We start from the raw sequence: 25905 nt of genomic DNA, 5'->3' as shown, positions 1-25905 counted from the left end.
TGTTTTTAACTAATGAATAATTTTTCAAATTTGCATGTATTTTCATATAGAAAGTACCTCGATTTGCGTGCAAAAACGAAATGATGTAAAAGAAATTTAAAAAGTGGTATTCAAATATTTTAGGGGTCAGTTATGCCCTTGATATGGTCGGTTTCGAGGCTGAAATTTGCAAAAAACGATATGATTTTCCTGTATTTACATACCGAAAGTACCTCGATTTGCGTGCAAAAACGAAATGATGAATAAAATTTAAAAAGTGGTATTCAAATATTTTAGGGGTCAGTTTTGCCCTTGATAAAATCGGTTTCAAGGTCGGAATTTGCAAAAAACGATCCGATTTTCCTGTATTTACATACCGAGAGTACCTCGATTTGCATGCAAAAACGAAATGATGAAAAAAATTTTAAAATGTGGTATTCAAATATTTTAGGGGTCAATTTTGCCCTTGATAGGGTCAGTTTCGAGGTCGGAATTTGCAAAAAACGATCCGATTTGCGTGTATTTCGTACCGAAAGTGTCTCGATTTGCGTGCAGATACGAAATGATGAAAAAATTAAATAAAAAGTGGTATTCAAATATTTTAGGGGTCAATTTTACTCTTTATAGGGTCGGTTTTGAGGTCGGAATTTGCAAAAAACGATATGATTTGCCTATATTGAGTTTAGGGTTTAATTATGATAATTAATTATGGTTTAAGGGGTTAATCTAACGGAAGATTCCCTTTTTAATGGAATATTCCTCATCAAAGTCATGGTTGAGAATGTCTATATTGTACAGGGTTACCAATGGGATTTAAAAAATTCGAGATTACTAGTGAGAATGAGCAAAAGTACGAGATTACCAATGAGAATTTACCCTTATTCTTATAACCAAAAAAAAAACAAAAAGGGCAATTGAGAGCGAGGTAGCTAAAGATTGTCCATTGATTTCCTAGCAATTAACAGTGGCACTACTTTTGTACTGATGCTACACCTTCTTGAAGTCTCTCTTTTCTCTCCTTGCTTCCCCCATCTAGAAGGCTAGAACTAGAAACTGCTGGAACACTGCAATTCCCAATCACCCAACACAATAAAAAATAACACAATCATAATCACAATTCACACCACCATCTCCAATATCCAATCTCCAATCTTCCCCTTTCGTAAATTCCATCCACTGCTCTAAACTAAACTCTCTCTACTTTACAAGACTAATTTTGATTCAACTATGGCAACTGCAACGACGTCGTTTCCGGGAGCATATCTTCGTGTTCCACCGAAGAATGATGTTAGGAATGCGTTATTCTCTCAACCCATTCTCTCTCTTAACCTCTGCTCGAGAAAACCCAACTCGCTAAAATGTCTGAAATTGAGTAGAAATTCCACTAATTTTTTGCTGCTTAAGAATTCTGGACATTATAAGAGAAATTTCAGGTCTGGCTCTTTTGTTGTTCGATGTGAAGCTTCAGGTAGTGGCAAGGTAAAGTTAATGTTCTTTAATTGAGAATTAGTATTTTGGCCTGGTGGGCTATGCTCGAGATTAGTTATAATTATCAAATATATTATTATTCATAAATTTCATATTTGATTTTATTAGCTTTTCGTAATATTCTGTCGCGTGTGAGATTGGAAAATGTAAGTTTGACATGATAAATTGTTAAAAATATAACTTTTAAGGGATTGTGGATGAAAATAACAATTTTAATAGAACTGGGGTGAAAGAATGTTATAACTCTATTATGTTTTACTTTGAAATACTAAGTATTGAAATTGTAGTGGATTTCAAAGGTAATATGTTCAAATCATATTAACTAAATGTATATTAGAAGTCTGAGAAGAGTGTTACGTGGCACTGTTCCTTCAATAGGAACGACTTTTAATATATTTGTATAGATTTGAATTTTTTAAGTGGATCCTAGTTATGGTCAGATTCTCTTGCGTTTGATGTCTATTGCAGATGTGGTATGACTTTTAGTTAACAAATTGATAGTAAAATATGTTATGATTAATTAAAGAGAACGTATTGTGTCGGACTCGTCCGGCCATAATCTTTGGTCGGACGATTTTCAGGTGGTTTCAATTTTTTTTCAGTTAGTCTTAATTTTTTTTCAGTTAGTCTTAAATTTTTTTCAGTTAGTCTTCATTTTTTTCAGTTAGTTTTCATTTTTTTTCAGTTAGTCTAAATGAAAGTAAGTTAGGTCTAACTGGAAGTAAGTTAGGTCTAACTGGAAGTAAGTTAGGTCTAACTGGAAGTAAGTTAGATTCAATTTTTTTTAGTTGGTCCATTATTTCTTTTAGTTGGCCCATTATTTCTTTCAGTTGGTCCATTATTTGTTTTAGTTGGCCTATTATTTGTTTCAGTTGGTCCATTATTTCTTTCAGTTGGTATACTTGTTACGAAACAAAGTCCAACTGAAATAAAACAATAACTAACTGAAACAATACAATAACTAACTGAAACAAAACAATAACCAATTGAAACAAAAAAATAACCAACTGAAAATGAAAAATAGGAAAAGAATGGAGACTGATATTAAGAATTTCATGAAAAATAGGGTTTATGAAAGAAGTTAAGAATTTCATGAAGATCTTCCAAGTCTTATCCGCATAATCTAATTCTGACCTAAGATAAGCGAGAGAGAAGGAAGCATAAAGCAGAAAGAAAGATGTGTTGTCCACTCTACCTTTGTAAATGTGCCTAAACCTCCACTCTAGTCCATGTAAATCTTTTGCAACAAGCTCCTGAGATGGCCTCTGCTGCTTGTAATCGTACACCATATTTTTCACCAATAAAAATCCATTATGAGAACTTAAAACACCAATTCAGAAATCAGCAAGCAAAAAGCGCTCATGTGTGGAAGGAAGCAATCCTCGGCAACACGACGAGGGACAGAGAATATCCCCATGAGTGCTAGTATCAGAATCAGTGAGTGTCTTGCAGAACATGTGTGGTGTTGTTGTTGTCGTCCGACCGAAAGTTTCGGTCAGACCGTCTGATACAATACTTTCACTTAATTAAAATAGTTATAAGGTAGAAGATAAATTCTTAGTTCGTAACTGCTAACCTTTTATGTTGTGTATTCAACTATAATATTACAACTTTTATCATATCTCGGGTGTATAGTGACCATGGTATATCTAAAGGCTATTTTCTTACTCATTTGTCATTTAAAAAACTACACATGAGCAACAATTGCAGAATGGTGAAAGCTCCAAATGAGAAAAATAAATAAATAGCATGGTACACCCAGTTGTATGGTGAATGTACTCTAATATTGTATATTGAATTGCTAATGTTGTTTATTGAATTGTTAATGTTGTATATTGAATCTATCACTTTCCGATTGTATTATGATAGTTTTGAAGTGGTAATGTTTTTGTTTCCATATACAACATTAGTCATCTAGATTTACAACATTTGCAATTTGACATACAATTTCACAAGAGCTAGGAATTAAAAAAAGTTACTAGCTGTTTGGAACTAGGCAAAGCTCTAGGCTAGAATAGGGTTCTATAAGTATGAAGGGACTTTTTTTAGTGACTTCTTAATGAATTTTGGGTGACTTCTGAAGAAGAATGGGTTGACTTTAACCATCCAATTGTTTGATTTTTTTTATAACTCTAACCATCTCATTGTATAAACTTGTTTTATCCTATAGTGTGCCTTAAAATACTTGTTAACAGAGGGGATGTACAATTTCTTGAGGACACTGAGTGTACTTTCAAAATGCATATATTCAGGAAAGATTTAGGTTGGTTCGAGAATTTAGGGACTTTATGTTGTAGAATACCCTTAGAATTTTAGAAATCTAAGGGTGCATCACTTCCCAACTAATCTAAAGTGAATTTATTAGACCTGATTGGACTTCATCAACTCCCATCCACTTTGGGACTAGGTAGGCTAGGACTTAATTTTTCAGGCTGAAGACAACGCTCCCTAGAACTTTGCATTGGGTGTATTATAGGCATGCTTAGGGTGGTGAACCTGATCATATACATTGCCTTTCCTTATTAGACTGAAAGATTGTTTCTTGAGTAAGTTACGCGTTCCCCTCTAAAAATTGTTTTTAGATGAGCATAATGGGGATTGGAGGCACATAAAAAATATGTGGGAGTGGGATATTGAGAGTACCTACGTCTCTTTTGGTAAGTAGTAATTAAGGGTTGTAGTGGTAACGAATTTGTGTGCAATTTTGTTTGAAAAGTCCCATACCAATGTCTGGTGATGAATTTTAGTTTAAAACATGTGTTTTTCTTCTTAAATTCCCATTTCTACTCTTATTACCACCTCAAGTGGTGATGAGTGGTAATGGAAATTCTATGATCAAATAATGATGTTTGGAAGTGGGTAGACATTACCATGAACATTGGCATTGGGCTTTTCATGCAGAATTATACTAAAATTTCATTACCATTACCATTCATTTATCACCACCTACCAAATTTGCTGCTAATATCCATTGGGACTTGTTGAGAGTGGTCAATGTAGGACTTTTAGGGGTGGAAGATATACCTAGTTTGTGCTTGGTCACTGGTGTTCGTAAAAAGTTCAATCGATTTATTCTAATGCATTGAGTGGAATATAGATGCAAGTTACTGTAATAGAGATAGGGAAAGGGATCTTACAGTAAAAAAGAAAAGATTATCTAGTGGCTTGTACAACAATTGGAAAGTGGACAAGTGGGCTTTGAGATTCATATCCTTCCTTAAAGCTTAATCTATCTATTTAATGGTAGAAATGGAATATCTTCCTTTGTCCACCTCCCCCTTTTTGATAAATTTAGTGTTGATCGAGGTTCTTAATTTTGCTACAAATTGCTCCTTGCTTTTTGTGAATAAACCTTCTTAGATTGCATAATAGTGGAGTCTTTCATTTGTTTCTTAAATGATGAGGACTTCATGAACCAAGGACACTTAATGCTACTTTATTTTCAACGCTGAAGTTAACTGCTTCACCGATGGCACCTATAAGTGTTAGCATGATCAATTATGAGTTGGAGATGTTTCCCCCTTTTAATATAAGTGTGACTGGGACCTCTTGTGTAGATAATGGTATTTTATAAGTCCCCTCTGCGACCAAAAAATGGCTCACTTTCAATAGTTGTCACTTGTCAGTATGCTCTTTGCTGGCACACTGTAGACAAGTTCATCATTTAAATAGCTTAACCAAGGTTTTCAAGGTTTGGGTGTCGTTGTATGATTGGGTCTGTTGGCTCTCTAATCTATATGGGTCCATAGACTTTCAAAACCTTCTTAGACAATATAAAAGAAGTTCATTTTAACATAATTAAAACATAGTCTTCTGCAGATATAATCTAGTAGCTGCTGCACAAGAGTTGTTTGAGCGATTGAGTTCCAATTTTTATTTCCTTATTCCCCCCTTTTTCGTCTTCTTATAAGGCTAGAGTGTAGAAGGAATGCTAGTTTTTCTCTCATCTCTCTTTTGTGCTCATGCTCTATATGTTTGAAATCTTCTTTGTTAAACGAAGTTATCTTATAAGCAATTGGATTATTTTGCTAGATATCTCAACAAGAATTCACAGAAATGGCATGGCAAGCAATTGTTTCTTCCCCAGAAGTGGCGAAAGAGAACAAACACCAGATTGTGGAGACAGAGCATCTAATGAAGGCCCTTCTAGAGCAAAAAAACGGACTTGCTCGCCGCATATTCTCCAAAGCTGGAGTTGACAATACCCGTTTGCTTGAAGCGACTGATAAATTTATACAGCGACAACCGAAGGTTTGAGTAATTTCTATTTCAGTCATGATCTGTAATCTTTATCGTTTATGTTACTTTGTAGTCAAGAAGAGTATAGTACTATAAATGACGAAATCCCAAGTTGGTGTCATGCGCTCGTCTAGGAGGACTACTGGATTTTTTAATGGTGAACTACCTCGTTCCTAAGCGTTCCTCAATTCTCTCATTTCTGATCCCCTGCCCCTTTCTCTGCAGTTGTTATGGTTATAATTTGTACTTTGAGTCATAGTCAAAACCTCTCATGAATAGGTCTAAATCTCTTGATTAATATATGCATTTGATAATATTAGTGCAAACAGAAACCATTTTATGCTTCCTTGCTCTTAAAAATGAAAAAGGCCTTGCATTTATTTGCTTTATGTCACATTAGGTATTTGTTACTTTCCACTGGCCAATCGGCCATCAGACTGAATGTGCTCCTATTAGACAAATTGTTTCTTCTCTTTGTCAGGTCCTGGGTGAATCTGCTGGTTCTATGTTAGGACGAGATCTTGAGGGCCTGATTCAAAAAGCCAGGGATTACAAGAAAGAGTACGGTGATTCTTTTATGTCTGTAGAGCATTTGGTTCTTGCTTTTGCACAAGACAAAAGATTCGGGAAACAGTTGTTCAGTGATTTTCGGGTTTCTGAGAAAGCATTACGATCTGCCATACAGGCTGTAAGGGGACGCCAATCGGTTATTGACCAAGGTAATAGTTCTGCCTTACGATTTGATAAAAAAAAAATTCTAATTGATATGCACAATTGCAAATAATGCCCTTTTTAGAATGTCAAATGACAACTATCTTGAGTTCTTTTCATCAAGAGAGGAGGAAGGTTGTGGTGAATGAGAGATGCAAAATGAATGAATAGGTTTAAATAAACACCCATTAGTAAGTGCCTTTAATTAATAGAAGATAGTCCTTGTGTCCTGTTGAGTGTGCTTATTGTTCTGACTTCTAATTTAGGATTTCCTTTTTTTACCTTTATACATAAAGGCATAAATTATAAGCCACGTGTAGAAGTAATTGAAAAGAAGCTGCGAACTCCTTCTTTCACGTTTATACGCACAATTAGTTAGGCAGTTGTTGCTATTGAGAAGTCAAGGAATGATATCAGATTATATTTTTCTCGACTAAATTATTAGTCATATCAAGACTTTAGTAGGATGGAGTAGGCTTTGTGTAGTGGATAAAAGTAACAACCATAGTGCAAAATGCTTAATCCCAATGGGGTCAACTGCGTGAGCCAAGAATTTATTTTCGTGTAGTCTTCCACGAAGATCTTTCTCCATTCACTTCTCTCTAGTGCTACTATAAACCCATTTTCTCCATATAATTTTCAACTTCCTCCATCTAAAATACCAGAGGCCTCCCTCGACTTCCATAATCCCCATTAACCCAACTCTTTGATTCCCTCATGAAATGGGTTGACGTTGCTCATACCCAAACTAACATAGCCGACGCTCGCTCCTCTTGTTCTCAATATCTATAACTTCAACCTTCTCCACATATCCATCTCAATATAGGCATATTCATTACTATCATTTTCTTAATGTGATTCTATATAATAATGGTAGTCTATTAACTGCCTATAGTATATCCTTTTAACATTAGAGGTATGCTATAGTCGTACAATCTCTCGGTTCCTCTCATTTGAGCGGTTGAGCCACGCAGCCACCCATACTTGTTGTGACTCATACTGTGGTCAATCATAGAATAAAGTACTAAGAACTGAGTATGATGTAAGTCTTTTCCATTTAATGTTGTCTAATATCAATACATACTCTTTTGATTTTCTCTTATATTTATTTGGCAGTCCATGTACTGGGTTTACTCTGACTTAGCCTAAACCAGGGATTCTAACACTTCTCCTATAACTCCAACTTAGTATTAATCTAATAACCTTCCGTCTAACTCAGTGATTCCGTCCACCTCTGCAATTTCTTCTTACAACATGCACTACAGTATCTTGTTATGGATATACTATGGTAATTCATCGATTGCTCTTGTAAAAAGAAAAGACTAAATTACTCCTCTACATATATATCGACAATGTCGTGACAGTTGTTTTCACTTCTCGATACATGTCCTCAACTAAACGAACATATATAGGTGGTATAGCCTTTGATGTCATTTCTCACCAAAGCACGTTTCTTGGTACCTCATCATAATCCTTCTTTAGTCAATGAAAATCATGTGTTAGTCATGTTTCTGGTGTACACCCGAAGTGTTTCTTATCTTCTAATTTTATGAGCAGTCTTGTGCATCTTCCTTCCTATAAATAGGTCCCAAATTGTTTTTTTTTATCCATTCTTGTGATATCTTATTCGTCCTTCCGGTCTTGTTGATTAGGTCTATCCACCAATTAATACCAACCTTACATATGCATCTCTGAGCCTTAATAGGATTATCATATAGGCCAGCTTTTTTCCTATTTTTTCCTTCTATTTCTTTGTTCACTTTTCTTTCTATCTAAATTATCTGCATATAATTCTGGCGGGCTTCACGATCTTTGATGGAGTCGTCTCTCATAAAACCCACTTGACTTCCGAGTTCCTATAAACAAAAATGTGAAGTACTCGCTCCAACTATCCTTTCTTTCTTTATTTAAGACAAGAATCCTCCCAATTTTATTCTTCACAATTCAAACACTTCACTGTACAGGGATCCTTGGTCATCACTTGTCTCCTTTAGGTAAAAGTAGGAATGAAAAATATTTGCAAGAGAGAGAGAGAAAGGTTATGTGTTGGTGAAGGATACCACATCACATGAGATATAGGAGAGAGTGTGAGAGATATAGATTTAGGGGGGTCAACATCACCTTGGTTGGGTGGTTAGATTCCATTCGAAGTAATTGTTTTCTTTTTTTGTGGACATCCCAAAAGGGGTTATAGGAAAATTTCTGGGGGCATAATTATAAGAGATTCCTTTCTACTCATGTATGCTTTTGTTATGGGGCATGGTTGACTCCGCTTGTACAGGATGGAAGCCACATTCTTTCTTGTTCTCCGGTAGGAAGAGGCAGCTTCTGTTCCTTGCTTTTTTATAGAAATTCTCATCTAAGTAACTAGGAGAATTCATCTTTTCTTACTAGTGCATCTGTCTTTAATTATAAATTTAGGAGGTTTTAATATAATCTGTTTGGAAAGGTTTGTGTTCTGATTTCCATGAGTGGAAAGACTATTATGAATGGTGGGCACAGGTAGAGCTTGCTGTTACTGTTAAATATGTTCCGAGTTGATCTACTCGCCATTGTAGCTTTTGGGCTAGTAGGTAAGCAGATAGTTTCAATCAAACATCCTCTGTTTTTTTAGATGTAACATTTGCCTTTTTGGCGAGTGTATCAAAATAATCAAATGTTGCAATTAAAAAAATAAAAGAAACAGAGGTAGTATTTATTAGCTCGAAACGATGAGATGATTAACTCTCGAATTTTCAGAATACTAGTACATATTTTAACTTTCATTTTTTAATTCATTTCAAAATATATAGATTGAATGCATATTTTCATAATGTTTTTTTGTAGCATATTTTAATAGAAATTAATAGTCAAAGTTTGACCTAGAAAAATGTGCATGCCTTATACTGTTCTACATAGAAAGTTATTGCAATGCATATGGTGAGGACAAGGTTAAATGCCTCTAAGAACAAGTTATGGCTTCATGCCTCTTTTCAAGATTTTTACAGTTATTCAAATTATTTTTGCGAGTTCCTTGTGTTTTTTTCATAATTATCCATGTCTTTTGGTTCTCAAATTCCTTGATATCTTTTACTTCTAGTAGCGGTAGTTTACCTCTCTACTTCTTTGATAGTCTTTACTAATTAGGGCCTTGGGTAAAGATGTGCACTCTTCCCAAGTCCCTGATTTCAGGGACATGATTGGTCCAATTCTGGATCATCTTCTGGAATTGTATCACTGCCTAATGTGTGTGACTATTGATCAGAACTTTTATAGTTCTAATACTTGTGAGGTTGGGTCAACACCACATTCCCTGCCATAATTGTCTAGTGTGGGTCCTTGCTCCAATTCTAGCTCGTCTTGTGGAATCGTAACTTAATATTTTTATTTAGATAAACAAAGGGAAGAGTATGCATCTTTGCAGGCTGCCTCCTGAGTCTCCATACCTTATATCTGTCTCTGCTGCTAAGCTTACAGTTGGATTCGTTTAGTATTTTATTGATATGGTGCTTTATTTTGATGGTGCTCTGAAAGGAATCCTTTTTGCTTGACTATCCCTCCCCAGGCCTCAAATTTCTTCTTGTTATTTTAAATTAGCCTCTCCAGCTTCAGACAGCTGAATGTTCAATATATTCCTCTCTATTTCATGGTGTTCAAGTTGTTTTATGAAAGACATGAATTTTTATCTTTGCACTCTTGCAGACCCAGAGGGAAAATATGAAGCTCTTGAGAAGTATGGAAAAGATTTGACTGCTATGGCAAGGGAAGGAAAACTTGATCCTGTAATAGGAAGAGATGATGAGATACGAAGATGCATCCAGATTCTCTCAAGGAGAACTAAAAATAATCCTGTTCTTATTGGTGAACCTGGTGTTGGAAAAACTGCTATAGCTGAAGGGTAAGTGTGCAAGTTATTAGTACTGATTTGATTACATTATGCAATAATGGGGGCAGTTTCTGTATTCTTTTCAAACTGTCTCATAGTCTAATTTGTTGTTAATTGCTCAAATGCTCATCTTGTTTTCCATTTTGTATTTACCTAGAATACACGCTTGATTTAATTGCATTTCCTGATATTTTTCCTCTGTTGTAGACCAACCATCTCCTAGTTTGTCTATGACGAGGAGAGTTTGGCATTAGGGAGTTGTTTCGTTTTCTTTATGTGGTATTGTTTTTTTTTTTTCCAGAAAGAGGTTTCTTTTTTTCTCCTTCCGGAAGGGTGTGGGAGGGGGGGGGGGGGGGGGTGGAGTTGCTTTAGAATTAAGGGAGGTTCACATGTTTTGATATTGTGAACTTAGGGGTATGGTACGTTTGATGCTATCTTTCTTTTTCTTGAGTTAGATGTGTTAAAATGCTACTTATGCTTATCAAATTGTGCTTGCCTTACCCTTTGTTGTTTCATGTTTGTTATAGGCTTGCTCAAAGAATTGTTGAGGGGGATGTTCCTCAAGCTTTGATGAACCGTAAGGTAAACTATTTTTCCAACACCCTTCGTCATTTGTTCCATATTTGATGATATCATTCTTGACCTGCCTTACCACACTCTTCTGGTCTGTGAGTGTTCACGCGAGTACGTAAGACAAAGGATACTACTTCTAGAGTTCGATTTGGTGAAAACTGCTGTATACTGAATGAATTAGATTTTTGAATACAGCTAATCTCCCTTGACATGGGAGCTCTCATTGCTGGAGCCAAATATCGGGGAGAATTTGAGGATCGGCTGAAGGCTGTACTAAAAGAAGTGACAGAGGCTGAGGGTCAGACTGTCCTGTTCATTGATGAGATTCACACAGTAGTTGGAGCAGGTGAGTTAATGAGTATCTCTGGTATTATTTAATCATTAACCCTGCCAAGCAAGTGGCTTGAGCATGCCAATCTTGTTATTCAAATGTTTTTTGTACACCATATGCATATAATTGCGTTGGTATATCGTAAGATTCGTATGCAAAGTGTTCTAGATAATGTTTGGCCAAAATTCCAGGACTCAAAAGCTGAAATTAGCCCAATCACTGCAGAACTTGGAAGTTGTTTCGAGTTTTTTGAAAAGCTCAAAATGGCTTCTAGTGAGGATAGAAATACTAGCTCCTAATTGGAGTTTCTTGAATCTGTTTCTTGAAGGCTGATGGCTCAAATCAATGAATGAACTTTTTGGTCAGTCAAGTTTACGCCCACACTTTCTGTCACTTCCTAGTTTTCCCTATCTGAAATCGCAGGCCTTCCTCATTCTCTTCCTCATATCTTCTGCAAATGCCGCCCAGATTAACAAATACAAACACCAAAATTCGGACTAGTTACCACTGATAGAATTATTTCCTACACGAGGTAGGGCGTAGTGCCTAGTTTCCAGGTGATGTTTTCATAGCAGATTGTTGGAGGTTCCATATCTCGTAATTTTGGTTGGTGAAAAAGAGAAAATGTGCAGAGGGGTGATGATATTGGTTTCGGTTTGTTGTTTGAGCCAGTTTGGTGGCGAAGAGTCAATGGTTGTCTAGTCGGTGGTGGAGGGTGCTGTAATGGTGGTGTTCAGCTGTATTGTTGGTGAAGAACAAGTTTCTTTATCTTTTTAGGATAGTTGGTAAGATCATAAGAAAGCAGGGGGTGGGTAGCTGGAGTTGTTGTCATATTTTTCTCTCTTTACTACTTGGACATGAACACATGGTCGTTCTAGTTATGAACTTATGATTGTATATAGTTACATATACAAAGTATGGCACACTGAGCATTTGGAGTTCTAGATTTCGGAATACCATTTGTAATGATTATTTCAATGAAATGTTATCTAAATTGTTAAAATCATATATGTATGTGTGGGTGTCTTGAGCTAAACAATGGTCTAAACAATGTAAAAAAAAAAAAATCTGTTTCTCATAAGTGCTTCTAGAACTGGGTGGCCAAAGACTTAATTGTACTAGAAACAATCTCTGAAAATTCTGAGAAGTGGTATCTATCATTTAGAAGCTTGGCCAAATGGACCCTTATATGTTGTGAATATTCTTTCAAAAGCCAGTTTTCTATTTGTATTTTATGTTTAAACATCAATTTAGTGATATTTTATATGGAGAAACGAAACTAATCTGCTACATATGTTGTACAGGTGCCACAAATGGTGCTATGGATGCTGGCAATCTTTTGAAGCCTATGCTCGGCCGTGGAGAGTTGCGATGCATCGGTGCTACTACACTTGATGAATATCGTAAATACATCGAGAAAGATCCTGCATTGGAGCGACGTTTTCAACAAGTGTATGTTGACCAACCTAGTGTGGAAGATACAGTCTCAATACTTCGTGGGCTTCGTGAGAGATACGAGTTGCATCATGGAGTGAGAATTTCTGACGGTGCCCTTGTGGAGGCTGCTGTGCTCTCAGATCGCTACATTAGTGGACGATTTTTACCTGACAAAGGTAACACCTATGACAAATGTAGTTCTTTATATATCTTAACCTTGTTAGATCTTGTTGTACAGAACAAGTAGCAATATATGAAGAAGCTTTATAAAGGCAGAATAGGTGTTGTTGAAACATGCACATGAAAAGAGACTGAACTGAAAAGGCCAAATCAATTCAAATTAAGTGCATTTATCTGAGAAACGGCAATACATTTAGGGGCTGCTTGGTTGGGAGAGTGGAAAGGATAAGAAATTGAGAAAGAGAAAAGGGAATGAATAAGTAAACCCCCAATCCCCTTTTGCTTTTGGTTTCACAATTAATTACAGAGAAGAAATCCCATCTCTGCTTCAGTGCTTCCACTCTCTTTCTCCCTCCCTCCATACTCTCTTCCTATATCCACAACCAACAACCGTCATGTTCCTCCGTCACCACCACCAAATCTCAGCCAAGTTCCTCAATCATCGCCAAGTTTCCAGTTGTGGTCCTCCATTGCCGTCGTGTTCCTCAATTTCTCTCTCTCTCTCCCTCCATACTCTCACTTTCTCCATTCTCTCCCTCTGCCTCTCTCTCTCTCTCCCCCTCTGCCTCTCCCTCCCTCAAAGGAAAACTAGAGACTTGACTATCTTCCCCAACCCCATACCAAACCCCCCCCCCCCCCCCCAAGATCTATTCCTGTCAAAATGCCATGGAAAAAAAATACTTACTATCCATTTAGAACAAAGGTGGCATTATATTAGTAGCGAACCAAGAAGAGCAAAGAATAAGGAAATTTAAGTGGTAAGAGTGCATGTGTACATTTGATGATTTGTTGATGCCAAGGATTAAATTGTCCATTTTATATGTGTTTTCCTTGGTCTATCTTGAAACTGGAATAAATTAAATTGATGAGCAATGGAATATTGGATTTGGAAACAAAATGAAATTGATCATGTCTTTATTCTTTACCGCAAGTGAGGATCTGGCAATCTATTTTGACTTCACAGCTTTCAACATTAGTGGAAAAAGTAGTGGGCTCTATGTGTATCTGTAATGATTAATCTTACTGACATGGTGCTTTTTACCGCAGCTATTGACTTAGTTGATGAAGCAGCTGCTAAGCTAAAGATGGAGATCACATCGAAACCTACTTCCCTTGATGAGATCAACCGTTCTGTATTGAAGCTTGAGATGGAAAGACTCTCACTTACAAATGATACCGACAAAGCATCAAAAGAGAGGCTCAATCGGCTTGATACTGAGCTTTCTCTCTTAAAGGAAAAGCAAGCTGAATTGACTGAACAATGGGAGCATGAGAAATCTGTAATGACACGTATACAGTCAATCAAAGAGGAGGTATGTGTTTCTCAGCTAGGTGAAATGTTTCGTTATATATGATTCTTTTTGTTATTATTGTTTTATATTAGGCTTTGCTACCTTGGCCAAAGTTTGTGGCTGTTAGGACTTAGGATAGGTATACTTGCAGCTGCTAGACTAATAGGTTATCGGTTATCTCCTTGTTATTATATCATTGTCTTTTTAGTATTTTAGTTAACATTTTCACCAATTGGTTTAGACAAAATATGACTTGACTTTGTTGCTTTCTCTAGATTGACAGGGTGAATATTGAGATCCAGCAAGCAGAGCGAGAGTATGATCTTAATCGTGCTGCTGAACTGAAGTATGGCAGCCTCAACTCTTTGCAACGCCAATTGGAAAGTGCCGAAAAAGAACTGGACGAGTACATGAAATCTGGGAAGTCAATGCTACGTGAAGAAGTAACTGGGACTGACATTGCTGAAATAGTCAGCAAGTGGACTGGAATTCCTGTTTCAAAGTTACAACAGTCTGAGAGAGAGAAATTATTAAACTTGGAAGAAGAGTTGCACAAACGCGTTGTGGGTCAAGATCCTGCAGTGACAGCTGTAGCTGAGGCTATTCAGCGCTCCAGGGCTGGCCTTTCAGATCCACATCGTCCGATTGCTAGTTTCATGTTCATGGGTCCCACAGGTGTGGGAAAGACAGAGCTAGCAAAGGCCCTTGCCTCGTACATGTTTAACACGGAGGAGGCCCTTGTCCGAATTGATATGAGTGAGTACATGGAGAAACATGCCGTCTCAAGACTGATAGGTGCCCCGCCTGGCTACGTGGGCTATGAGGAGGGAGGCCAATTGACGGAGATAGTTAGAAGAAGGCCATATGCAGTAATCCTATTTGATGAGATAGAGAAGGCCCATGCTGATGTTTTCAATGTATTCCTTCAAATTCTGGATGATGGTAGGGTGACAGACTCACAAGGTCGAACAGTGAGCTTCACCAATACTGTCATCATTATGACTTCAAATGTTGGGTCACAGTACATCCTAAATGCGGATGACGAGACATCATCAAAGGAGGTAACATATGAAATTATAAAGCAGAGAGTGATGGACGCGGCCAGATCAATCTTTCGTCCTGAGTTCATGAACAGAGTTGATGAATATATAGTCTTTCAGCCTCTTGATCGTGATCAGATTAAGAGCATTGTGCGATTACAGGTTTGTTTCCTAGTCCAGTAGTCCTTATGCCTTGACAGTTATAAGTAGAATTTAATATTTACCCTGTGACTTATCTAAGATAAAGAAGTGTGAGTGGTGTGGATCTCAACTTTAATAGATAAGAGAGAAACAACTTACGAAAAGTAGATGTTAATTAACATGTGGGACGTCCAAGAAATGGAAGATGTTAACATAAATACAGGATGAAGTATGTGCTTAAGCCTTTGTTTGGATTGACAGAGAACATATTCAATGGCAAATCAATTCCATGAACAATTATTTTCCTAGGGAGAACAGCATTACAGATTAATTGTTCTTTGTTGGTTCCCTTTATGAAAAGTTAAGAGATAAAAGTGATGGAAATGAAGGGGATGATGGATGGGACGAAGGAGGAAGAAGGAAAATATGGCTTTCCCTTCTTTTAAGGAAAAAATGTTCTCCCTCTTTAGAAGAACTATATTCCACCATTTAGAAAACTTGTTCTCACTGTTGACAAAAAGGAAAATGCAAAAAAATATTTTTTCTAGGGAAGTGTTTCTTGCTCAACCAAATAATGTATAACAAAAACACACTTTACTTGTGCATTAATCTATTTATTATATCACACCATGCAGCTGCAAAGAGTACAGTCAAGGATTGCAGATCGTAAGATGAAAATTGAAGTGACGGATGCTGCAATTCAGCTTCTTGGGAGCCTTGGATATGACCCGAACTATGGTGCTAGGCCAGTGAAGCGTGTAATACAGCAGCATGTTGAGAACGAGATTGCTAAAGGCATCTTGAGAGGGGAATTCAAGGAAGAGGATTCCATTCTTGTTGATACGGAGGTCACAGCATTTTCGAATGGCCAACTTCCTCAACAGAAGCTGGTGTTCCGGAAACTGGAGCCTGGGTCGATCTCTTCTTCAACAGAAGCCAAGCAGACAACTACTCCTGTCTAGACATCACTGTCGACCTCATATTGCATATAGATTTGTGCCCAAGGTTGTGAGACTATGGTATATAAAAGCGGTACAGTAGTTTTTTTTTTTTGCTTAGAAATTACACTTCAAATATCTTGTACACACTATTCACAGAAAGTTTCTTTCCCAGAATCAAATATTAGAGGAGAAAATTTTGTTGTTATGCTAGTACCTCTTTTAATATTTAACTAGTTATTAGGCCCAAGCTATGCCTCGGGTAAGAAAACATTTCATTTATTAATATAATACTTTATAATAATAACACTAAATAAAACTTAGCCTAGTGGTTAAGACTTTAGGATATGTATTTGAGGTCTCGGAATTAAACCCTATACTACACAATATGTGGACAATTTCTTATTTATGCACGTCTTTTAATATATTTGTATAGATTAACTTATATTCCGTTTTCTGTTTTTCATGGTCATTAAAGCACATCTACACTGTTGATATTTGCATTTGTGTATTAATTGAAAAAATAAAGGCAAGTGAATAAATTATAAAGAAATAAATCAATAATCGTCCTTAATTGATTAAAAATGATTATACATCAATTCTTCCCAAACATCTGATGAATTCCCTACTTGACTTCAAATATGTTCAAAGATTGTGATTCTACTCTCTTGGTCCCAGACTTGTTGAAACACTTGTCAAGGTGTTGTTCTAGTATATACTCGTCGCACTTCTAAAAGGAAACCATATGTATTCCTTGTTTGGAGTCTTTGTATCTTATTAACTCATATTCAATAAATCCAAGGCTTGAATTAGCGACATTCTAATCTTTCTTCACAAGGCCAGCTTCAAAGCTCAATACATCATCTTTGTATATTGACCAGATTCTTCTTCACAAGGCTAGCTTGAACAAGGAAATTAGTGACTTTCTTTCGCTGAGTACCTTGCAGCTGGATCCTTATTTGCAAACGGTCCGAAGATGTATGCGTAAATGTGCAGGAGGTGGCTTTGTGGTGATGGAAGACTTGAGCAAGGGGTTGGATGGTGGAATCATGGTCGTTCGGATGGAGGTGGTTGGGTTAAGCAACTGCTTGCAAGAGCCAAGAGGAGAAAGGAGAATGAGGAGAGATAAATGAACGATGAAAAAGAAAAAGAAATACACTTGACCAATAAGATCGTATTTTTTTAAATCTTTTAAGCTGGTTCCTACAAGTTAGCTTGAGTATTTTTAGAAGACAATTCCAATGAATTAGATTATTTTAGAATGACTCTGTGATTGAGATTATAAATAGCATGACGAGACGACCATAGTCGGGATTATTGTTATCATTTTTTCCAAAGACTAAATAAAATGGGCTGAGCATGATACAACAGGTCTGATAGTAATAATTGTAAAATCCACTTCTCTCAATAACAAACATGTGTCAATATCTCAATAAATCAGCACCAACATGAAAGATTATATCAGCATCAACAATCAACATGAAAAGATTGAATCAGCCCCAACATCCATGTCCAACAACGTTAGGAGCAGGACAACTGAATAAGCACACATCAGAGCATCCAACAATATTAGGATCAGCAGCGCCGTCAGAATATTCGACAACATAGCAGCTGGACAGAAACTGACTGATCGAAATTTATCTCCCAGATGAATCAGGAAGGCAGAGATAAGCGTAGAAATGAAGCTGGATAGTTGAAGCAACAGAACTTAACAGCTACATGGATCCATCATCCTTAATGCAATACATTCCAAGTGTACCCAACAATTTCTTCACCTATTGAACTGTGAAGAATGTACTGTAGCTATCTTGTTAGAACCATGCATCATGTAGTGATTGTTTTTTAGACTAACAATTGTGAAATCACCTCACTATCATAAAAGATTGAAAGGCACCTAAAAGCGCCTGAAGCTTCCCCTTGAACTTCACTTCAACTTCATTCCAACAGGAAGAAACCTGGTGTCCAACTTAACTGAGAATCATTCGTCCAAAAGAAAATGCTGATATATATAATAACAAATACTAATATAGATGTTCCAGATGATTTCGTTTATCACAGAGCTAAAGCTACAAATGATTGTCAGGCATGACAGCAGTGAAGAGAGAGCTCAGTTAATCCTAGTTGATTCTATCTGAATTCAATTTCTAAAGAATTGATTCTAATTAGTTGACTAAAATTAGTGAGCATCAATTGCCAATGTGCCACCACCTTTTAAAAAACAAGTTGAGTTTAGCAAAAGTCAATTTGAAAGCCTAAATCAATTTCAAAGGAAAACTTGATGTGAAAAACATAAGCCAACAATTTGCATGTAAGATCAATATGAAGAACAAAATCCACAGTTGCGAAACCTTATTTTAAATAAACTCACCATTTTAATGAGAGCTTAGAAAATGGTTTTTCTTGACCATTGCTGGCTTCAATGATAAAAAACTCAAGATCTTCTATCTAATTTTAGTAGAGCTCTGTTTTCACCAGTGTCTTCCATGAAAGAGTCGAGACGTCACTCTTCGTTTTCTTTGCCTTCCTTCTCTTCTCTTCAATTATTATGAGTTTGTGTACTTCCCTGCAATTACAGTCGACCACCTACGTTAAAGTTGGACTAATCTTCCCACTCATCTGTAATTTGGTTTTGCTACAACGGGCCTTTAATAATATAAATTACTTAAATTTTTTGGACTATCATATAACAATTGTTGCAACTTTCCAAGTTTAATGTATTGTTCGATTTTTGTACTAAATGCCATAATCAGTGCATAAGGTACAAATATTATTTCTTCACGCTTTCGTTGCTCATTTAACTCCAAATAACATTAAGAAACAATTTAGATAATCACTTCCTATCAGACCAACAATTGTTATCTTAGTTGCATCAATATGGCACTAACCAGCACTCAGGTACAGCTAGGTAGGGTTAATGTCACTTGAGTAACAGAGGGAAAGGTACTCTATCCCATAAGGGCAATTCTTGCTAGCAACATCTGCAGCTTAATGTTGAACTGAACTATGATTCACTTTTTATAGGATCCAGGAAACATAATGGAAAAACTAGAGGAGTTCTCTGACATCATAAAATTGACGAACTAATGGTTCCACTAGCATGGACGATTCACCAGAGACTATTCTTACTAAATAACTCCTATCTATCAGTTAACTTTATTTCATTTTGTAGTTCAATAGTTTCTCAAGTGGAGAGGATACTCAAAAACCAGATGTAGCGTGGGGTATAATGGCTTGAGCCTTGACTAAAATATTCCATGGGAAGGGTTAGATGCAATAGTAAATTCATCAACTCTTTTCAAACGCAAATAACATATATGAAAGAAATAATACAAGTTTGAATATTAGGGTGACTCCCAAGGAGTGATATATATACATTCTCATTTCTTGGACAGGGAACTATGCAGGATAGGAGAAAAGCAATTCAAGAGAAAACTCAAATAGCAGGGAGGAAAGCCAGTCAATACGCAAATATTACTAAGAGAATGACTTAGATAATAATCTCATACCTACGTACAGAATTAAACATCCTCATCTGAAATAACCTGCTGCAGCTTATGGGCTAATACTTCATACAAGGAAACCATGTCACAGACCTCTACAGATTCCAGTTGAAGACTGCCACTTGTCCATCTATGCTGTCCAATCTGACTCTAACCAATTCCGCATCTGGAAATAATATCAACATTGTTCTAACAACTACAAATTAAAAATTATGTGTTTGACCAATATACCCTTTATTACTATGTCAATCAATTTGCCATTTTTACTGGTAACTTCTACTTCTGGTTCACCCTTCCACTTCTCTCTTTTGCAGCACTGCTGACCTTTCAAGCAGTGATATATTATAATCTGAAAGCACCGAAATCTGCCATTTGAAAGCATAAATAATCTTTACTGCTTAAAATTTGACTCTCTATACTTGCTGAAAGAAACAGGTAGCAAGATCTATCTGATGGTAATGCTGGCTTCGCCTCTCCAGTTGCGAGATTAGTACAGTAGGGATTGGCCCTATTCCTAAAAATAAATACTAGTTCAGGAAATGTGACAATATTTTTCCATACCACGCAAGATAATATGTGAATATCATCCCCAGAAGCAGGGATCAAAATCATACAAAATACTTTTTGCTACCTGCTCTTTTTCAACAGCCTTAACTTAATTTTCTGTTGCATACATTGAAGCATTAATGCCCTTGTCTTGCCATCAGGTACAAGGCCAATGTCTCTCATTCTCAGGTACAGCCTCTTGGCTGACTCGACCCTCCCTCTAAGATACATTCCATGAATTGCAGCATTATAAAGAGACACATTAGCTGTTGACTCCTGCCAAAGGGATTAACATTAGTTTTTGAAGTTCAAAGTTCAAACAGCATTTGACAAAAAGGTAGAGCAAAGACATTTCTTAGATACTTCTATAAGATAATAGAAAAGAGATTGAAAAATAAGGATTTGAAACATATAAGATGGACCATAGCTATCAATTTTTTAGACATTAAATATACAAGAAACAGTATGCCAGATGCTTTGATTCTGTTGGATCTTGCATGATATTTAAGATTCTTAATTAGATTGAATAAAACAAATTAAGATGCAAATTATAGTGCATGCGAACCCGCGCCTTAAAAACCATGCCAAACATATAGCCAAGACTTTAAAAGCGGATATAAAGTCAACTTCAGAAACGTGTAAACTTACATTCAAGATGTCCTCCACTTCATCCCATAAATCTCCCCAAATGCAGCTTCTGATTAGTGACAAAAGAGTGAAAGTGTCAGGGGCACATTTTTTATGAACCATGTGCTCATAAATCTGTAATGCGACTTTTGGCTTTCTAGCAACCTCACAAGCACCAATAGCTATATTGTATGATTCAGTTGACACCGATATTTCCAAATCTTCCATTTTCCAAAGAAACTTGAGAGCTTTATCCCAAAATCCAAGCCTCTGGCAACACATTAAAGCAGTGTTATATATCTGTAAGTTTGGTTTCAAGCTCCCATCTCTCTGTATGCTATCAAAGAATCGAAGAGCATTCACATATTGATTAGCCCTATAGAAAGCGGAAAGCAAGGCATTCCATGTGTATGAATCAGGTGTATGGCCCAAGAATCTTATATGCTTATAAACCTTAAATGCTTCTTTCAGCTTACCAGCTTTCCCTAGTGAGTTTATCAAGGCATTACAAGAAATTAGATTTGGCTTCAATCCATAATTCAACATACTTTGGAACACACTTAAAGCCAAATCCCACTTCTCCTCTTTCGAATACGCACCTATCACAGCCTGCATTGCATCATACTCAGGTTTTATTCCATTCTGAAGCATCTCAGCATAGGCATCAATAGCAATCTCGTATTGACCACATCGCACAAGGGTACAAACAAGAATACGATACGTAACTGCTGTCCCAATATTCCCATTTTCCTTCATAGCTTTCCAAACCCTCTCCATTTGAACCCATCTATTCTCCTTCCCACAAATAGATATCATAGTATTATAAACAATTGCATCAAAATAGTTTCTCATCTCACTTTCAACTTCCCATTCATCAAACATTTGCAAGGCTTTATCACTACCGTGACAACTTGCAACGGCTTTCAATACTAAGCTACACGAATGCCCCGAAAGAATCTTATCACGCCTCATGATCGCAAACACTCTCAGCATATCATCCACCATATCTTTCCTCGAAAGACAAGCTAATAGAGAATTACACGCATGTAAATCAGCTCGTAGGCCCGCAAACTCCATCGACCTAAACAATTGCAAAGCACTCGTTCGTTTATTGTTTCGGCTAAGACCCAATATTCGTTTCGACAATGCCACTTCATCTCTTTCCTCTAGGTAATATAACTTCATCTCACCCTCTTTCAAAGCCAACGAAAGACAATTAGAACTTCCATTGCCACAATCCAAATTCCGAAAAGACCATTGTTTCTCTTCAACTTCATCCTCAACAAAAGGAGTTTCTCCTTGTTTAGAAACTAATCCATGTTCAACACTAGCAACCATGAGTTTAAAATTGACAGAATTTCGAGTTTTTCCAGGTTTATCGAACGAACTAATATGGCATAATCTTGGTCCTAACCCATGAAAATTAATATTAATATCTGCAATTCTGGTATTGAATTCATGGAAATGAGTCTGTTTTTGGAATTTTAGAGCATTTGAATTCATATACACAACATAGTACCTAGCTCTATTATCCTGATTATGTAGACATTGACGGCAAGACAACCCATTTAATATTACAAAATTTCCCGGGAAGTTCGTCAATATATCAGCTACAATAACCATTATTTCCAAGGAAAAAGAATTACAAAAGAAGGAAATAGGAAGACTAACCTTCAGTGAATTTCCACAAAAATATGACAATTAAGATTGAAGCTATCAGTTTAGTACAACAGGAGGAAGATATAAAGAGAGCAGGCGGTGATTGAACGAGTTTAGAGTCACTCAACTTTTTCGTTTATTTTTGTTGATTATCAAGAAAAGTAGTATCTCTAATAAAAAAATTAATTATATTTGATCAATAAAGTAATATATTGGAGCCATAAACATTATTATGGAATTTTTTTTCATGAATAATGTTAAAAAGAGTATTAATTCCTCACTTGTGTCAAAATTGAAATTAATTTCATGGATATTGTCGACGTAGGACAGCACGCAAGATTTTTTTTTGTACTTAGGTAAAACCGTTACTATGAGTAGCGCTTATAGGAAAAATGAACCGCTACTAAGTAGCGGTGAAATTAATTGACCGCTATTTGGAGTCGCGGTTTAGTGGGGCCTCCCTCCCACCTAAGCCCAACTCTCAATAAATGTAAACCGCTACTTCGAGTAGCGGTTCATTAATGAAGACCACTACTCTAAGTAGCGGTTTACTGAAATCCCCAAATTCGACCTAGGTTTTTCAATTTCTCACATTCCACGATTTCATTCTCTAATTTTTTTTCTCCCTTTCTCTCTTTGGACGCTTAACTGCTGCTCCAACCTAAGCCCAGTCGCGCCGTCGATCGTAGTCCAGCCGCCAGCCGTGCCACCATCCCCCACAGGCCACAACAACTGCCCACACTCACTCAATTTGTTTGGTTAGTTTATTTTTTATTAATTTTTTTAAATTTAATTTGCTTGGCATGTCATATTTGTTATGTATTTTAGCTTTCTTAGTGTTGTAGATGGCAATTGTTTGGTTTGATTGGTTTAATCTAGTATTTTGCATGATTTAGCATTTTGTGATGGTTGATTTTGCATGAATTGGAAGGGTTGTATTGATAATGGAAGCTTATGGATTGATAAGTTTGGTTGGTTAAAAACGGGGTTGAGCATCTTCTGATGGTTGATTTTGCATGAATTGTTGTGTTTAGGTTGCAAATGCTATTAGTATAGGTGAAGAATAACTTGAACATTGTGTTTTTGGATGTAGAATATGGAACAACCTAAATATCCTTTTTACCTTTATTGGAATGGTGAACTATCTCAAAATGACGTTGATATTGTGTATAGAGGTGGAAGGAAAAAAAATTGTTCATCAATTCTGGTATAAAGTTTCAAGAGATTCTGAATAGGGTGTATGACGTAGTTGGTTGTGTTCGTATGTATGTGGAATTAAAATTGTTTATGAGATATCCAATGCCGAGGAAATATGTGCCAATTGCACTATAGGATGACAAGTATCTAGGTGCTATGTAGCTTTTAGTGACGCAAAACGTCAGCTATGACAATGGAGGTGTACATTGAATAGGTTTTTGAGGAGATAAATCTTCAAAGTAACGTGGGTTATGTTCCTACGATGAACTTTAGAGATAGCATGGAAGTGATGACATGAGCTCCTAGTATGCAATTTGAATCATTTACTAGTATGTTGTCAGACCTAAATTATGTCAATGAGCACATGAATGAATTCAGTTCTCCTGGTTCGTCTCGCCACATACCATCCACGTTCATCTTGATACATTAGATCCAAATAATGTTGGTTTTTTGGGAAATAAGGAGGAGCATGTTATTTCTGATAGGGAAGAGGACGATGAAGCAAGGGAAGCAGCTGACAAGGCAATAAAGTCTTGTGTTCCTTCATAAGATTGGCTTAGAATTGACGAAGTTGATCAAAGGTTAATAGGCGTGCATGGATGACTTGGAAATGCAATGGCTCATTGACTCTGGCTTTTGAATTTAAGATAGGGAAAGAGTTTGCCTCATTGCAGCAATTAAAGAATTTTGTGAAAGCAGGATCGATATCTAGAAACCAGATGTTTCGGGTACGGATATCAACGGACCAGATCTGGACCGGATCTTGAAGATACCAGATCCAGATCCATTTTCTGAGCCTATCCCTAGATCCTACGGATTTGGTACGGATCTTAAAAAATAAGACCCAGTGGATCTACAGAATTTGGATCTCGTTGGTTTTCCCGAAGATAAACTTGTACAATATCCCAATATTTATCACTATATAATATAACTATTAAAACATTCATCAATAGTAAATTTAACATCAACAAATATCAAAGTAATAATAAGAGTTAAAATTAATGAAATTTAACTAACTATTACATCAATTAAAACATCCCAAACATCTTGTGCTACATAAATAATAATTTTAGTTCAAACATAGAAAAATCTTGTGCAAAGTCTTCAACACTTTAAGATCAGTATTCCATATCACTATCACTTTCAACATCATCATCCTAAAAAAGTATAGAAAGAGAGATAGTGAAAATATATAAAAATATACACTTATATAATATTAAAGTACAAAGAAAATAAAATAAAATCACTTACCATATCAATAAAGTCAACTAAGTCTCCATCTTCTTTGGAATCTTCGGTAACGGTGGAACAAGCATAAGTGCCTTCCATAGCATCTAATTTAAGCAAAAGAATAATTACACTTTCACATATGAGAATAAAAATAATAAAGGTGAACTTAAATTAGATAAGTAGTTATACTTTTAACATCATCAATCATCCAATTCAGCAAACACATCAATGTCTCCATGGTTTGAGAGTGAAGTCTAGAACGGTGAGAACTAATCACTCTTCCACCCATACTAAATGCACTTTCGGAAGCCACAGAGGATACGAGAATAGCAAGAATGTCCTCTTTAATTTTCTGCAAAGTGGATACATTTGATCCCTTTTCCACCAATTAAGAATGTCAAAGTTTTCATTCTCAGGTATGGGATCATCCTCCAAATAATGATCCACCTCACCTCTCATATTCACCTTTTTTTTTTTTTTTTTTGTTCTCTTAGCTTGAGCATACTCATCCTCTTCATCATCATAAATCTCAACACTAGCTCGCTTTCCTACACCTTTTGATAATGGTTCATGGTCTTTGCTACCTTCATTTCTCCTTTGATATTCAACTACAAGGTTATCAAGATTCCTTCTAACATTTCTCAATTCAAATTTGGCACCATCCTCATACAATCTTCTAAAATAATACTACACACAATCCATTTTATTTCTCAGATCCAAGATGGTAGCAATGGCCAAAATTCCACTAATATGGTTCCAATATTTATCAAACTTCTCAATCATATTCTTGGCCATCATCTTAATAGTTTCAACATCACGTTGCACCCAACGTCTCAAAACAAGTTTAATTTCACACACTTTTCGAAAGAACAAATTAGTAGTAGGATGATTTCTACCTGAAAAAACCTTAGTAGCCTTGTAGAAAATTTCCA

At 36.3% G+C, this 25905-nt stretch overlaps 2 protein-coding genes across 8 annotated transcripts; one reads left to right on the top strand and one right to left on the bottom strand.

Moving 5' to 3' along the window:
- Positions 1-917: 917 nt before the first annotated feature.
- LOC104887269 (chaperone protein ClpB3, chloroplastic) lies at positions 918-16659 on the top strand. Its single transcript, XM_010671879.4, has 10 exons — positions 918-1458; positions 5500-5718; positions 6188-6425; positions 10099-10294; positions 10810-10864; positions 11051-11201; positions 12491-12799; positions 13851-14116; positions 14371-15297; positions 15912-16659. Exons 1-10 carry the CDS (start codon positions 1207-1209, stop codon positions 16236-16238), a joined length of 2940 nt encoding a protein of 979 aa, XP_010670181.1. The 5' UTR covers positions 918-1206; the 3' UTR covers positions 16239-16659.
- On the bottom strand, positions 16248-22690 carry LOC104887270 (pentatricopeptide repeat-containing protein At3g29290). 7 transcript variants are annotated; one of them, XM_010671883.4, is made up of 6 exons: positions 20909-22688; positions 20346-20536; positions 19721-20228; positions 18583-18777; positions 18081-18169; positions 16248-18011 (listed from the first exon to the last, which is right to left on the bottom strand). In XM_010671883.4, the coding sequence occupies exons 1-3, from the start codon at positions 22508-22510 to the stop codon at positions 20057-20059; spliced, it is 1965 nt and encodes a 654-aa protein (XP_010670185.2). In that variant the 5' UTR covers positions 22511-22688; the 3' UTR covers positions 16248-18011; positions 18081-18169; positions 18583-18777; positions 19721-20056. The 7 variants fall into 7 exon arrangements, with proteins under 7 accessions (XP_010670185.2, XP_048494439.1, XP_010670186.2 ...); XM_048638482.2 differs by having other exon boundaries at positions 16248-17997; XM_010671884.4 differs by having other exon boundaries at positions 18109-18169.
- Positions 22691-25905: the final 3215 nt, after the last annotated feature.

The sequence above is a fragment of the Beta vulgaris genome, chromosome 2, assembly GCF_026745355.1.
Source record: "Beta vulgaris subsp. vulgaris cultivar EL10 chromosome 2, EL10.2, whole genome shotgun sequence".
In the NCBI taxonomy this organism is placed as follows: domain Eukaryota; kingdom Viridiplantae; phylum Streptophyta; class Magnoliopsida; order Caryophyllales; family Amaranthaceae; genus Beta; species Beta vulgaris.
The sequence above is the reverse complement of the archived record's forward strand: the minus strand, read 5'-3'. Positions and strand labels throughout refer to the sequence as shown.